Below are 16,217 nucleotides of genomic sequence, written 5' to 3'. Positions count from 1 at the left end.
TCTAGAAATGCTAAGGCCAATACATGCAAATCAATGGAAGCCTCAGCTGTGTTAGTACACATTGGTAGGAATTTTGAACTAGTCAAGGACTTTGATTCGTTTGAAATGAAAAATGAATCTGGGGTAGAGAAGTCAAAAACCCCAAAGAGGGCAGTGGATACGTGGCAAGGCAACCCGGGTGGTAAACGCTGGTTAGGGGCTGGGTCCTGGGAACCACCTGGGAATCACCTGGGAACCATCGTGATCAACATTTTCCTGAAACTGAATCATCCCACTAGGCCAGGGGCAGCTCTCTCTTCTCTTACTTCAGCCCTCCCGCCCTCCCAAGTGACAAGAGAAGGTTGGCATTACCAATTTGAATCTAAAACATCAGAAAAGGTGTTTATTCCAAACAGTGAAACAGTGCACAGCCTTAAGAATTACTTTCAAGTAGAGAATAAAATGTGTATGCAGCCCACTGGAAAAACAGCAACTTAATAACTTATCAAAAACTATTTATAATTCACATGCCTGATTTGCAGAGAAGTCTTTCATCTGTTTCATTTATTACAACATTTCTAGCTTTGCATCCAGCAGAACACAGTGAAGTATTACAGTGACGTTCACCATTGTACAACACAGATCAAATGCTGTAAATAAAACATACTTCAAGTGATGATCTGAACCTAAGACTGAAAGGGAACTCTTTGGAGGGCACCACCATTTTTCTCCGGTGTACCAAGTCTACCTTGGTTTTCTTCATCGTGTGTGATGAACATCTGAAGACTTGTCACTAGGGAGTGATTCATTTCCATAGGCGACTTTGAAATGTGTGGTCCAAATACAGCATGTGACCTCAGGGTCTCTGGGTTACAGTGTATACATAAGTAAACCAACTCCCGAATGCCCACATACAAATCTTTCAGAAGCTGCAAAGCAGGTGTTACTATTACAGCCTGGCCAGGCCTCACACTGAACTTGACAGAGCTCAAAGTGTGATTTTGTGGAAGCATGCTGTTTCAGGGTGAAGTGGAAGTTACATCAAAATCAAGAGTACTAAGGTGCATGCTCTCCTAACTCCACTTGGGGAGTAACCTGCAGAGATGGATGAAGGACAGACTGCACAGGGACACACTCCCACAGCCCGATCTCCTCCTGAGTGCAAGGGAGAAGCCGTGGGGACCTGTGCAGGCCCATGGGTTTGAACTCCATTCACAGCAGTTAAAATCCCTTCAAAAACAGCCTGGTGGCTAAAGAATTAACGCAGACTCTACAGGTCACTAGTGAACAAGCCCAGGGGAGCTGGTTAAGCAGGACTATTTTTAATGCCTCTAAAAGGGAATCTGCATATGCTTGTCCAAGTTTTTATGTCAACCTGTTATCCACGACAGCGACATCTGCCCTTCTCTATTTGTCTCTCTGAACTGCTCAGCAGAGAGCAGAGGTGTTCATCCCTGATAGAGCCCACTGACTACAAAGGCAGCATCTCAGCATTTTCTTTCACAGAAAGAGTAATGTTTCGTTCCACAGTTCCATTTTTTGCTTCCTATGACTCTAATGTTTCCGTCATTAGAGAAAAACATTCTTTAAAAAAATAATGCTTCAAAAAGTAAAGCAAAATCTTTTACCAAAATAATTCATTTTTCACATTGTTCACTCTACAGGTCAGTTTTACAAAGAAGTAAAAGAAGCGCCTTCTATCAACTTAAATTACTTACTTTTTTTCCCTAGCCTGTAATTTGAGTGGAGAAAAAAAAAAAACTAAGAAAAATACATTACTTGTAATTTCCAAAAGAAGATCTTCTGTACAGATATACAGAAAAAGGCTCTTTGGATAGTCTAGCACACTTACTTTTTAATGTATTAATGACAGGTGGAATCAAAAGAATATGGCTAGAATGTTTACAACAGAAACCCAATTAGAGTAAAGTAATAATAAATAATATCTACAAGGAATATAATTTAACTTCTTGAACAATTTTCTTAAAGTCAACCACTTTCAAGAGCTCCCAATAAAGACCACTGTCATTTGGCAGAAGCACTGTTTAAACCCAACATGGTTGGCAACACCTTGCTGGATGGAAGGATGCCAACAGAGTGTCCAACGGACTCCAACATTGCCTCGGGGAAACTTACTATCATTTTAACTTAAGGCACTGCCCAAGTTACTGAGAGCTAGGCACAGCGCATTCTAAATAAGATGCCTGCAGCAGACGCATTAAGGCATAGTCTAGCCTTGAGCCACAAAGAATGGCGAAAAATATGCCAGCTACACAGGCTGTCTTTTTAACCCAAGGAATAAGAACTTATCACCTAAAAATAAGACTAGTCAGCAAATACTGCAAGGGAACATCCACAAGGCCAGAGCTCAGCCCTAGTGAGGTTTGAGTTCCCTTCAAAGACCTCAGATTTGGGTCACATGACCCTTTCACAGCCCTCACTCCCACGTGCAGAAGGTGGCATGAAAACTGCTGTCATGGAGATGCACAGACTGTGAGCAACTGGCACTCCTCGGTGGACACCGTCCTCAGCAGGACATCCCATAGACAGCCCCTTTCAGCTTGGGTCTCACTGTCCCATGTTGCACACGACCAAGACCTAACCGTTGGGCAGGCTGCGCGTGCAGCATTGTAGGCGTTACGTCACAAGTGAGGAGTGCTGTGTGCGCTGTGAATGTGCCTGGGTTGTGGCCTAAGGTGGCACACCCTCCACACTGCACTCAGAAATGTCACCTTCCGGGACAGGACAGGCCGGGCAGGAGAGAAATGCTTCTCGAATCTTTCTAATCAAATGGCCGCACATCAGACTCCCACAGCCACTGCAGGGTCCCCACACCTATCCTTTAATGGGTGACACCCAGGCCCCCACACCACCCAGGAAGCTACGTGTACATGTCAGGCTGAGGCGGAATGAACATCCTGGTTTTCAAAAGGTGGCAGTGGCTCTCTCCAGAAGGTGAAGTTACTGAAAGTATCCGAACAGGGGAAGTCCGAGGAATGGCTTCTCTTCAGCAGAGGGAAGACATGGTCAACCACTTCACAGAGTCTCACGTACCTGCAAGGAAAACAGACAGCAGTATCACCGCCACCGAACCGCACCAGCCCCCAGGAGCACGGCTCTGCACCCAGGGCTGCACTGCAGAGCAGGGAGAGACCTAGCAGGCCACCTACTCAACACGACTGGAGCCACTGCAGGCAATGTCTTACTAATTAATCGGAACGAAGGATGAGAACAAAGAGTCTGCGTAAGAAAGGCAGAGAAGGTTCGGTGGGAGGGGTGGAGGAACCTGACTTTGCACAAAGGTTCGCTTCAGAGACCCCAAATTCAGGTCATGGAGCTCTTCACCACCCTCCCCAAAGTGCAGAAGGGGAGCAGAGCAAACCCAAAGAACAATGGGAAATCGGCACGACCAAGGGACAGTCACCTACTGCAGAGGCCACTTGTGGGGTGTGTGGGGAGAAACCACAGACAAAGCTCTCATCTCTGGCGCCTCTAACAGAGACTGCTACATCATACCATGAAAAGATGAAAAGATAGGAACCAAGGAGACACCGACTTGTCGTCGTGCCACCACGTCCGAGCTGTGTGACCTTGGGCAAATGGCTTAAACCAACTAAGCCACAATTTCCTCCACTGTAAAGGGAGGAAAATCAAACTGTTCCAGTGTCAATATCAGGATCAAACAGAATAATGTACACACAATAAAATAATGGAAAAAGGGCACTTGATAAAATTTATTCCCCAGCAAATCATGAACATGTCTTCCAGGGAAACAAAAAGTCCCCGGCTGGCATGCAGGTCTGGAAGCCTGGGGTCTACACCCACCTTTCTTGCTGTGTAACCTCAGGCAAGTATCTGAGCCTCAAGCCCTTGATCTTCATAGAGTGTGGGACTAGAGCAGGAGTTTTCACTCTTCCCCCTCAGTGTTGCCACAAAGATGTCGCCTATTCATTTCTATGGCCTGAGCTATAGAAAGCAAGCTGCTACATTGAATCTGCCTCTTCAGACCTCAGGGCACCTCCATCCAGAGACTCAGCCATGCCCCAGCCCTCTCCCACACAGCCCCAAACTCCTGGACAGTCCCCGGGCCCCTTTCCACTTGCAACGCGCTGAGAACTTAAAGCGGCTTTCGAAATCCAAACTCCAGGAATTAGCATGTTCCGAGGCATAAAATAACTTATTAAATAAGGATGAGTGTGTGTTTAATAAAAAGCCTCCAAAGGACTCATGAGAAACAGTGCGCTTGCACAAAATGGAGAAATCTCTCTTAATACAAAACCAAAAATTATGTCTTTCCTGGGGATTAAAACAAACAAACAAATTTTTAAAGTTCCTCCTGGCTTTAAGACCCATTTGCCTGAGGTTTGTGGCTATGGGAGGAGGGCCTCCCCACAGGGAGCTGTTCCCCGCCAGGCTGTAGCAGGCACCAGAACCAAACCCAAGCGGCTCACGTGCTCTGGTGCCAGGGCCAGCTCCACCTGGGTGGCCCTCTCGACCCTCCAAACACAGCCCACCCCCGCCTGCTCTGCAGCAAGCAGGGTGACTGTGAGGGAAGAGGGCACTGAGCTCATGCCTTCCCCCATGTGGCCTCAGCATCTGCAGACATTCCAGATGATTCTCCCAGGTTCCAAGAGACAAGGACCTGTTTGGCTTGGAAATGGCTGTGCCAAATTCACTGCCAGAGCAATGTGGGGGATGGCGAGTTTCTCTCTTACAGGACCAGAAGGTCCCAGGCAAAAGCCTGCTCTGGGCCCAGCCTCAGGTCAAGCACAAGCCTAGAGCAATAGAAGGCAGTGAGGTGACCTCAGAGGCCCTCTTAGTAGCAAGATCCCTCCATCTGAGCAGTGCACCGTTGGGGGAAAGTTCCTTTTGACACTAAATGGAAATTCACTATGTCCTCTCCAAACTAGGGAACACTTCCCTGTGAGAAAGTGCTGCTCTAGCATAAGGGGGTAGAGGACAATGACATTGTCCAGGCAGACATTTAGAAAAGAGCAGGGGAAGAGAAGAAATTCACACACAAAAAAGGTTCAGAGAGGCTTCGGCGACTGCAGCAGCTCTGCCAGGAAGCAACCTGACCCTGGTGAAGGACGGAGAGTCCCAACTCCATCCTCCCCTCCGCTCCTCACACCTAGAGAACTGCTCGGGACCTGGCCTGACCATGAGGGCAGGAGGCTCGTGGACAGCCAGAACCTGGAACTGCTCTACGTAAGCAGGATTTGAGTCAAGCTGGAATAAGTATCATCTTGAAAGTAAAAACCTGCTCATGTGTCAACTCTGTAATCCATCTAAAGCCAGCACAGCAAAGGTCAGTAGGAATCCACTAGAACCAACTCCCCCAATCCAACCCTCCAGATGAAGAGGGCTCTACCCAGCTCCTGGGGGTCACATGAGCCAGAGGCTATTTTCCAGGTGGGCACAGACCAGACCAAAAGATGTGCAGCTTCTGCAGTGGGCAAGACAGGGTGCCTGTGTCTGCCTGAGCTGACACACCCAATGGGCAAAGCTCCCCAGCACATGGAAGAAGTAAATGCTGTCCATTCAAAGGAGAGAGGAACCTAGAGTGAGACATAGCAGAGCCAAGAGCAATGCTGCAGCACACTGACACCAGGATGCCTCCTGCAAGACAGAGATCCCAGCACTTGGGAGAAGGAGCCAGGAGAACTGTGAGTTGGAGGCCAGCCTGGGCTACACGGCCAGACCCTGTCTTAAGACAAGGATATGCTGGTGACTCACACCTGTAATCCTAGCTACTCAGGAGGTAGAGAAGCTTGAAGCCAGCTCAGACAAGTAATTTGTGGACCTTATCTCAAAAAAGAAAACCTATCACAAAAAGGGCTGGTGGAGTGGCTCAAGGTGTAGGGCCCTGAGTTTAAGCCTCAGTACCTCAAATCAAAACAAAACAAAAACCAGGAGTAATGCAGGGGTTGGAGCTGTAGCTCAGTGGTAGAGTGCTTGCCTAGCATGCAAAGTCCTGGGTTCAATCCCCAGCACTGGAAAAAAAAGAAAAGGACAACAGTAATCCAGCTTAGACCACTGACTTAGAGAAACTTAGCTTTGACCAAAAATGTGAGGGGGATTCTTAAGGAATCCCACAGGAGTAGGAAAAGACTCAGTATGTGACGAGATATATAGCTCACTCCTTGTCTTTAAATATAGTTTCACACAGTTCCATTTGGTTACATTTTCTAATTCACGCCCCAGGCTTCCAAACCTAACTTGGCAAATCTAAGCCACTAGCTTTCAAAGTCATTCATTCAATTCCTTTCCATAGCAGACTCCAACTCTAGCTTAAAGTTTAAACTCACAGGGGATCTAACTTAATTATACTCATCTACAAATGAAGTTTTGGATGAAATACAAGAAGTTAAACTACTCATTTTAAGGAATTAGAGATTAAAACTCAAGCAGCAATCGACTGAAGAGTCTGCACGGCTGGTGGAGACCTGCTTCAGGACAGTGTAGTGGTCCAGGGCCCACAGGAAGCGGGATGAGACTCACGAGGAGATGTTGGTCTTGGCGTGCTCCTGCACTAGCTCGCCTTTAGGGTTGACCGTGAAGATCCTGTTCAAAGACACTCCCACTTGCTTGTAGGAATACACGTCCTATGTTGCGAAAAGATCAGAAAAATCAGTTCACTGTAAAAACAAACACGTGGTAACTCTGATTTAACGCAGGATTAATCACTAACCAGAGCTGCACCTCTCTATGATGTGGGAAGCCCCCTCCCCCAGGCCCTTCAGGCACCGAGTTAAACCTCCCACGTCCTCTGCAAGTCTAACACTCCTCGAGGTTATTCTCTGACCCATTTTCTCATTTCGTGAAAATCTATCATGGTTTTCAAAGTAGGAGAATTTTTCTGGTTGGGCAATTAGTATCCAACTATATTCTCCAGAATATTGAACTTTCCAGTAAATTTGGGCCGTTACACAAAATCTCAAAGCATTTTTCACCCCATGAGAATGCTATACTCTTCAAACTTGAATGTTGAATTCATCTGTGGTCAGGACTGGCTTTGTGCATACCTTCTGCTAGGAAGGATGGAATGCTATACAATGCCCTTGTTTTACTAATTTAACAAGTAATGTGAAATTAGAAGTTTCTAGTCCCCTGTTGTTGGCAGCTTCAAACTCACCAGCTAACCTTCAAAGAAAACTAAAGGCCAGGCATGATGTAATTTTTAAGCTCTGCCTCAGGATATGGCATTTACCAGGCTATTCCTTACAGGCTTTGCATGCAGTGTAGGCCAGGGCCTACCGGTGACTGCTGTCAGAAAGACCCCATCGAGTTACTTACGGCCGGCCGGTTTCCAAAAGCAGCATAAAAGGGTTCCGTGTTTGGGAAAAACAGGTTTTTGATGTCTGTCAAACACTGGACTTTAAACTTCTCTGGCTTCTTTTCAATTACTTCTCTGTTAAAATGAACAAATAAATAATGGATTAGCTTCATTAGCATTAAGCTACTTTTAATTGTCAAAGCTGTGAAGTCAGTCCAGCCAGCCCAGAAAAGCACTAACTGGACACAGAATGAACCAGACTTTCAGCCTCCACACAAAGAGAGCACAAAGGACAACCATTTCACCCAAGAGTTCTCCCAGTTGTCGAAGGAGCAAGTGTTCCAGAGCCTAAAAGAGAGGGGTCATCTCCAAACTCCTTTTATAGGCCAGTATAACCTCGAAACACAAAACCTAAAGAAAAGTAGGCACAAAGCATTCTCATTTATGAACACAAAGACAAAATCTCCAAGAATATCTATTTATGCAAAGTGTGGCAACATATGAGCTGGGGTTATTGCAGGAAGAGAAGAATAATTTAATATTTAAAATTGATTACTGTAATATAATGCATTGTCAGATTAAGAGGAGAAAATGATCATGTCAGATACAAAAAGCACACGGTCACAATTCAACTTCTAATCCTGGTGCAAACCTTACACCAGCAACAGAAGAGAACACTCAAACAGCTACTGAACCCACCCTGTTGATGCTGATGGTAAAGAACTGATGGTTCTATCATCAGTGCTGTACCTCCCAGTCCTGTCCATAGCAATAATGCATGAAAAATAAATGAAAGTAATAAAGATGGGGGGGGCTGTCCTTATTCACACACACAAAAATACATTAAAAATTTCAGATAAATTATCAGAATTAATAAAAACTTAATGAGGTAAATAAATCAACATATAAAGGGAGAAAAAAAAAAATCAATGAATTTCCAGTCATCAGAAACAGGTAGAACTGTTGCAATTGCATCAGCAGTTAACTTAAAAGTTTAATTTTTAAGTATTAAATGTCCAGAAACATACTAACAAAGATGCAACAGAGCATTACGGCTCAAATTATAAAATGTTAGTGAAGTACATGAGAAAAGACACAAATAAAATGAAGAAACAGACCATATTCTAGAACTGGAAATCTCAATATTATACTGAGATCTTAATTCTTCCTAAATAGATGTACAGATCATTGCAATTTCAATCAAAATCACAACAGATTTGTGTTTTGTGGATCTTGGTTCTTAAAGCTACACGGGGCCAGCTCCTGACAATGGAAGGTGAGGAGCTCAGGTGAGACCCTGTGGCACTGGACAACTTTATCCAACCCTCTGCCAGTGGAACAAAACACAGAACCCAGAAATGACCACATATTCGTGGACAGCAGGAAAAGGGCAGTCTTTTCATTAATAGTTCTGGGACAGATGAATATCTACATATGAAAATAGAAAATTAGTTGGACCCTACTTCACTCTATCTAAATACTTATGTGTCTGGTAAAATACAGACCTAATGAGAAAAGCAAGACCTTTCAATAAACATCTGAAAAGTGACATTTCATACCTACCAGACGAGCAAAAGAGTGAGTCTGACCCTCTGCTGGCAAGAAAGCCAAGCAAACAGAGCACTTAGAAACTGCAGGCAGGGGCACAACTTGGCTCAAATGCTTTGGAAAACAGTTTGGGACGATCTAATAAAGCTGCATTTGAGCACTCAATACCCCAGCAATTTCCACTCAGGATAGAGGGCTGATGAAAATGATCCAAGTAGCTCTGTCTCCACAACATCAATGGGCAGGTCAGGAAAACAACCATATGACTCAACTCCAACCTCCACTTAACGGAGCAAAAGAGTAGGTGTGGGAAAGAAACCAAAAGAGCAAGCATGGGAAACAGAGCCTCTCCAGTTCTTTTTCAGACATACTGCCTAGAATCACAGCATTTGAAAGCTAAAAAGGACCCAGGAGATCATCCAAGCCAAGCTTCTCACCTGGCAGTTGAGAAAGCAGAGGGCACCTGCTCTTTCTGGTCATGCACTGTCTAATGAATGAGAAGTGGGGTGAACCACCTTGTCAAACTATAGGGAAGCCCAGTGTCCCCAGCCCTCCCTGGGCCAGAGCTGGCTTAGCTGCTTACAATACAGCAAAGAAGGGAAAGGAAGCAGTGTTCAAAAATTAGTCAATGATCTCCTAGAGGACCAACAATTAAAATTATGCGGTGTCTCTAAGATCAACAAGTGTCATGGGAGTTCAGGGCCAGGTAGACAGGGTAGTTTGTAGAGCGGTCCCTTCAGCAGGCTAGGTTCCCTGATGAGATGCAATACAACTTGTTTCCCTAACGGCCATTAACACTCAGCCAGGCCACTCAGACAGAGACATAGGGAGAGCTTCCCCAAACCAGAAAGCAGCATGCACAAAGGCTCAATCTAGGGTACTGTCTGGAAAATGGAGCCAGTTCAGCCAGAGGGAGATGCAGAAATGAGAAACTCTGCTAGGGGAGAGTGGTGGCAGGTCACAGACAGCCATCTGTGTGAGTTAATGAACCCCAGCTTGAACCAAGAGCCATGACAAGCCAGGGACTGTGCTGACAGGAGAGGCAAAGCTAGACCTGCACTTAAATGACATGTCTAGTGCCCACTATGAGGCATGGACATTGTAAGAAGAGGCCAGGGAAGAGACTTTCTTGCAAAACTTCCAGTGAGGAAGAAAAATTGCTGACCAGGCCCAAAGATCAAAGGCGGGTGTGGGGAGCAGTGGCTGGGTGGGCAGTACCTGTGCAAGGCAGAGAAGAGACTGCTGGGGCTGAGCAGCAGTGGACCCTGAGGCAGCACCGTGCCTCGCTCGTTGACCCAGTGCAGGTAGCCCCTCGTCATGTCTGCCATCCCGATGGCCCGTGCAGAACAGTAGAGAAACTTGTATCCATTTCTGAAAAAGACAACAGGTCCACATGAAATGGCACCAGGAGATGGATCTTCTGGCATTCCCAAACCCTGATCTCGGTTCACGAAGACTAGCCAGATTACAAGCTCCCCACCTATGAAAATCTGAATTCCATAAAATTGAATTATCAGTTGAGAAATCAGCCTAAAAGCCTAGGATGTAAGCAGTACTCTCCCATTTTCCCACTTGGTTTAGTTCTCCGGAGAACATGGCTGGGTGGGTGCTTTCCTCTGGTCTTACTGCTGTGGAAACTGGAGTGCACAGGGGACCAAACTGGCCAGCCTGCCTGCACCTGGCCCCTCATGCCCCCATACCCCTGCTCCCAGCAAAGGCCACCCATCCACAGTACCAAGGCCACAGTCATCTGCCGGCTCAAAACCCTGCTGAAGCACTGAGCCTCCCTCTAGCCACACCATCAAACTTCACTTTCCACTGGAAAATTCCCATCAGCACATAAGTACACCATAAGCTTGCTCATCTTCTCCTACAGACACCTGAGCCAAAACAGGCAGCCACACACGTCCCAAACCCTCTTCCTCTCTCTCAGATAGAACTCCACTCCTCTGCTCTCCTTTGTGGCAAACTTCTCTCCAGAAGCTGTGCTCAGGCCCTGACACACTTCTGCATTCCATCCTCTCCCTGCCCACTCCAAGCAGGCGCCTTCCCTTCCCTGCTGGCCTTGTGGGGTCACCCCAACACCCATCTTGCCAAATCCTGGCCATCAGTTCTCAAGGCTGCAGGAAGAGACTTCCTGGGTTTCCACTTTTCCATCCCACCCCCACCCCACCCCAACCCCATCAGCAGGTCCTCCCTGCTGCATACAACACTTGCCCCAAACCATCCCCAGTACCACCCCAGCAGTGCTTCACCCTGTCTTCGCTTCTACAACCTCCGCATCTGCAATAACCTCAAATCGTCTCCCCGCTTCTATCAGATCTCTGTATGGTACCCAAAGGAAACTTAAAATTTAATCCACTCGCAGTCAACCCCCTCCGCCAAGACTTGCCAGCTCTCTCAGATATAACCCAAACTCTTTGCAAGGCCCACCAGCCCAGTAAGACTTGGTCACTGCCCTTCTCTCCAGCTCCATATCCATCTCCATCCCCATCCGACCATCTGGCCCCTCACTCTTGGCAAACCACTGTTCTCATTTCTGCAACCCGCCGTGCTCATCTCTGCGCTCACTGGGCATCGCCGGGCATTGGCCCGGAACGCTATTCTCCAAACTTCAGAGACTGCTCGCTCCCCCACTTCCTATAGGTCTCAAATCTCTCCTCCCCAGGGGCCCCTTCCCTTGATCCCACCCTGTGTAATTAAACCCACCTCCCGTTCATCTCCCCAGACCCAAGCCCCTTGTTTGCCTGATAGTGCTTATCACTAATACTATGTGACAGTCCCTCGTTTGACAATCTCTGTTTACTCCATAAACTCCATGAGGACAGCCTCTGTCAGCCTGTCAGCCTGTCGCATTCTGCAACCCCAGTGCTTGCATGTAGCTAACTTAGTAAATATTTGCTAAACAACTGAATACAAACACCCACTTTCTACCCAACTTATGGTTCTCCATGTACATTTTATGATGGCCAAAAAACTTGTCTCTAGAATTGTTCAATAATACATTCTTTAAAACCAAGAAACAGGAAAGTTTGAAGACAAAAAAGAATCTTGAAATATCAGCTTGTTTGGAATAGAGAACTGCATCTGAAAATGAAGTAGGCTTTTGAATTAAACATCTTTGTATTTTAGCTAATTAATGCAATCTTTTTTAAAAAATCACCATTTCTTTGTATAGCTCTTCACATCAGTCTCAAAGCTGCCACCTGCAGGGGTCTGAGATGCTAATTTTATTCAAACTTGATTTTTCAAATCCATTTCAGAGTTTGATCACGCTGCTGAGCTGTTGTCACCAGGCACATGGCCTGTTTCAAAGGCCATTCCTAAACTTAGCTGGAAGATCAGCTCAGGGAGGGCCTAATGGGCCAAATGCTTGCTGGTGGCAGCAGGAATCACCCTTCCAGAGCTTTCCTCTGCCTCAGTGAAAGCTGTCTGAAATGCCAACAAGTACGCCATCAACACTTAGGTGACATGAATCTCAACAGTGTCCCTGGGTTAAGACCCCTCACTCAGAAAGCAACCAGAGGCAGGACATGCCCTACAGGCCAGCCCAAGTGCCATGCCCGGCCTGGGCCTCACAATGGGGGCTGAGACCAACAATCCAGGCACAAGGAATGTTAGAGTTTTTCAACATTCACATCTTGAATCAGATAAATGGGCAGTCCCTACAGGACCCCAGGCCTCCACCCACTAGGTGCCTAGAGCATGTGCCAGACATGACAATCAAAAGTGCCCCAGACACTGCCATGTGTCCCATGTGTCCCTCTGTTGAGGACCATGGACCATCACTGCCACCTTAAGAAAGGAAAACTGTGTCAAACGCAGGCTTGGTCTTAGCCTGGGCTCCAGGTCCCTTCTGCTTCTCTGATTCACTTTTTGCCCCCCACCGCCCCCCCACCAGAGCCTCCTTTCCAGCCTGCACTGGCCCATCCCCCACTCTCCCCTCATTCCTGTCTGTAGTAAGGAGCTTTTCTCTGCTTCAAAACCTGCTCACCCATGAAGACTCAGTTCAACAACCACCTTCTCAATAAAACCTGTGACACCTCCAGCCAAGTGGAATTCATGTCTCCTTCACTATATACTAAAAAAGAAGAAAACACTCAGTATAACTGCTCTTGCCGCCTTTCAGGAAGTATAGGAGTAAACTTCCTCCCATGTAATGACAAACTCCTTGAACAGAGAGCCTACTCGGCATCCTCGCCATGTTAGAATAGTCCGTGGTGCACAGCAGGTGTGCAACCCAGAGCCTCCCTGAGACCGTCGCCAGTGCACAGAGGTTTCCAACCAGCCTAGCTAGATCCCCAGAGTCCTGACTGAGGCTCAGCTTAGAAAAGCACTTCTCGGCCACAGTACACACAGACTTGTGCAATTCAGCAACACAACCCAACAGCAGAGCATAGCTTGGCTAGCAGTATCCCAAGGGAGCAAAAAATTTAAGTATTTGGTACCCAAACTCAAGGCAATAGTGTCAAGAAAGAATAATGAGTCCCAAAATCATAAATTAAGTGACCATTTTGTTCCCGGTACTCTAGCCTGCTGACCACTTCTCTATGTATTTCTCTGGGTAATCACAATACAAATCTACAAGAATGGCTTAGACTCACTAGAACAGTGAGTGACCAGCCCTTGTCAGTTCTTGGTCCTGCCTCTTCTCCCAGCTGTGGCTGCCTGAGACCTTCAAGGGCATGGTTTACATGACTCCACCACATGGGAATGCACTTTAGCCAGCAGCCAGCTCTGGAAGCCTTACACCATGCCCCAGGTGAGACTGAGACTAACAGTCCAGGCCCAAGTCCCTGGGTACCAATAGAGAGCTGGCAAGCCTGGGATGACAGAGAGAAGACAGCAGGCCAGGGCCATGGATCCTAGCCTGGGAACGTTTCACGATGACCGTGGCACTTACGATGGGCATAAAAGGCTGAAAAAATGTTGAGAGGCAAAAAGTGCACAGTAAAAGCAGACCAAGCAGAGGGCATCACATGAACAAAGGCTGAAGGGTAGACAAGGAGCTCTCGGTGGGGGCACAGCTGACTGCATCAGAGCAGGAGGGTCCGAGATATAGCAAAAAAGCAGCAGCTAGCACAAGGCTAAGACCCAGGTTTCCAAAGCCCATCAAATTTGTACTTCGTCCTGTGGGGGCCAAGAATGCAGCCTCTGCAGGCCAATATGGCTGCTCCAGAAGCCGGGAACCAACCTGCAGGTCACACGGCCTAACTCACTACTGCCGATGACACACACCAAACTCAAGGAGCAAACAGATGTCAGGACACCTCCAAGCCACGTGACAGCTGCCCTCAACCAGAATGATGATGAAGTATCCAGTAGTAGCCTCAGCTCCTAACCCACAGAGCTCACCACTTCTAAACTCATCAAAGAAAAGAACGATCCCCTCTTCTTTAGAAAGCTGCACAACTTTTATTTTTCAAAAAGATATCTCTTCTGGGAAAATTCAAGAGAGAGACACAAATCAAGACTTAAAAAAAAGAAAGAGAAATGTGAATGTGCTCTCTTAATGTTACAGTAAGGACAGGAGTAATTTATGCTCCAAAACATCAAAATGAATCAGACTGTGAACTACTCAGAATCCTGACCCATGAGGGTTTCTTTCCTTCAACTAAAAATAGATGCGATTTTCAGTGTCGCACAAGTGGAAGTAGCTCAGGGCAGATTAGCACTTGTAAACGAAAGGCCAGCCTTGGGAGAAGCTGCTGGACAGGTCTGCACACACCGCCTACACTCACATATGCTCATCCTCTGACCCAGTGCAACTTCTGGAAATCAGCATCACAGCCATCCTTCCCTAAGAACATGTGGCCTCCTCGTTTAAATATGTACACATTATGCATTACAAGCATTACATACAAAGGCTTACTGAATCACAGCTAGCTGGTTATCTTTGACACTCCTCCCCTCTTTCTTCTAGCAATGTTTGACTCACCTATACTTTCTTTCTAGTTGCTTGGTACTGAATTCAAGTTTGGGATTACTAGCATTCATTGCACTCAGGAAGCTCAACCGTCTCTCCCTACCCCCAGTACTCCTCCTGGACTTAAGGTGCCCCCTACTTGTAAGCCACCCCGTACCTGGCAGGAAAGAAGCCATGTGCAGAGCATGGCATGACTCCTCGGTGCATGGGACATGGGGGACATGAAGACCAAGCAATCTGTACTTACTGGCTCACTTTATGGTACAGCTTAGCGATGCCCTGGTGAGTCCAATCCTTCCCAAGTGTGGGCAAAATGTGGCCAAGAGTATCTGATCTAAACAAAGGGTAAGAAAAGAAAAGAAAACGGTCACTGCAAGGGGGGGAAAAGACCATCCACACATTGTTCATGCCTCATAAAAAAATACAAACAAAAGGGCTCAGTGGCACACACCAGTGATCTCAGCACTCAGGGGGCTGAGGCAGAAAGATCTCAAGTTCAAGGCCAGCCTGGGGTACATAGTGAGTCCCTGACTCAGGGGACAAAAAAAAAATACCAACAGGACCCAGTACTTTCTCAGTAGGAAATCTAAGGCTAAAGGAACCAAATGAAGACACTCTGGGAGAGCTATGGAGAGCCACAAAAGGGCACCTGATATGAGGCCAGGCCTGGGCTGCAAAACCACCAGAAGCAGGCACTAACGTTCTGGAAGGTCAACCAACCAGGATAGGGGGCTGACACCCCAGACAGAAACAGCCACCAGGCCCCAAAGACAGGTACAGAGGCCATGGGACTGCCCTTATGTGAGCAGTTCTGAATGTACCAGAAACCATCCAAGGCCTATCATGCCACTCAAGGAGGAGGGCAGAGGTCACCTCCATAACCAGGGTTCCATACTAAAGTCAGACCTACCTGGTGATGGTTCCATCAATATCCGAAATGATGACTTTATCATCCCAGTTCCACAGGTAGATGGTGCCTTCACAGCGACAGGTGCCCTGGTACTGTGTGGTCACACTGAAAACCACGTCGTTGGGTCCATTCTTCAACTTTAAGCTTTTCTGAAAAGCATAAATGATTTGTCCACTGGAGAAGCAGGCCCACGTTGGGGGATTTTTAGCTTCTGTTCCATGAGAAGTGAGACTTAGGCTTTAAAAAACGAAACATCATTCTGGGCTCTTGTGCAGTTCTCCCTGTCACATTTCTTGTTCTAGCTCTTTACAGGGCTGGACAGGTAAATGAAACCTCTGTTCTCTCTGGGCCACTGGTTATGCAGCTTTCCCACTTCCTACAAAGCATCTTCTTCCAAGGATAATACTACCTGATCCAGTACTTCGGGAAGAGGATCACTAGACAAGGCTAAATGTTGGGCTTACATAAAAAAATAAATCACAATTTCAGAACTGGAGGTGTGGCTCAAGTGTTAGAAGTACCTGCCTACCAAGCAGGAGGCCCTGAAGTCAAACCGCAGTGCTGCCCAAAATCAAATC

At 46.8% G+C, this 16,217-nt stretch overlaps 1 protein-coding gene across 8 annotated transcripts in view; it reads right to left on the bottom strand.

Annotated features, from left to right (window-relative positions):
* Positions 1 to 354: 354 nt before the first annotated feature.
* Positions 355 to 16,217, bottom strand: part of Lpin1 (lipin 1) — a 123,092-nt gene continuing 107,229 nt past the window's right edge. For all 8 annotated transcript variants that reach the window (XM_074049193.1, XM_074049195.1, XM_074049191.1 and 5 more), the window contains 6 exons: positions 15,640 to 15,788; positions 14,977 to 15,063; positions 10,022 to 10,174; positions 7,276 to 7,390; positions 6,481 to 6,584; positions 355 to 3,033 (listed from right to left, as the gene is read on the bottom strand). In XM_074049193.1, the coding sequence (XP_073905294.1) occupies positions 2,874 to 3,033; positions 6,481 to 6,584; positions 7,276 to 7,390; positions 10,022 to 10,174; positions 14,977 to 15,063; positions 15,640 to 15,788 (768 nt within the window). In that variant the 3' untranslated portion in view covers positions 355 to 2,873. The remainder of the gene's footprint in view (positions 3,034 to 6,480; positions 6,585 to 7,275; positions 7,391 to 10,021; positions 10,175 to 14,976; positions 15,064 to 15,639; positions 15,789 to 16,217) is intronic.

Source organism: Castor canadensis, chromosome 12 (assembly GCF_047511655.1).
Source record: "Castor canadensis chromosome 12, mCasCan1.hap1v2, whole genome shotgun sequence".
NCBI classification, from domain to species: domain Eukaryota; kingdom Metazoa; phylum Chordata; class Mammalia; order Rodentia; family Castoridae; genus Castor; species Castor canadensis.
This window is presented reverse-complemented; position numbering and strand designations above follow the sequence as displayed.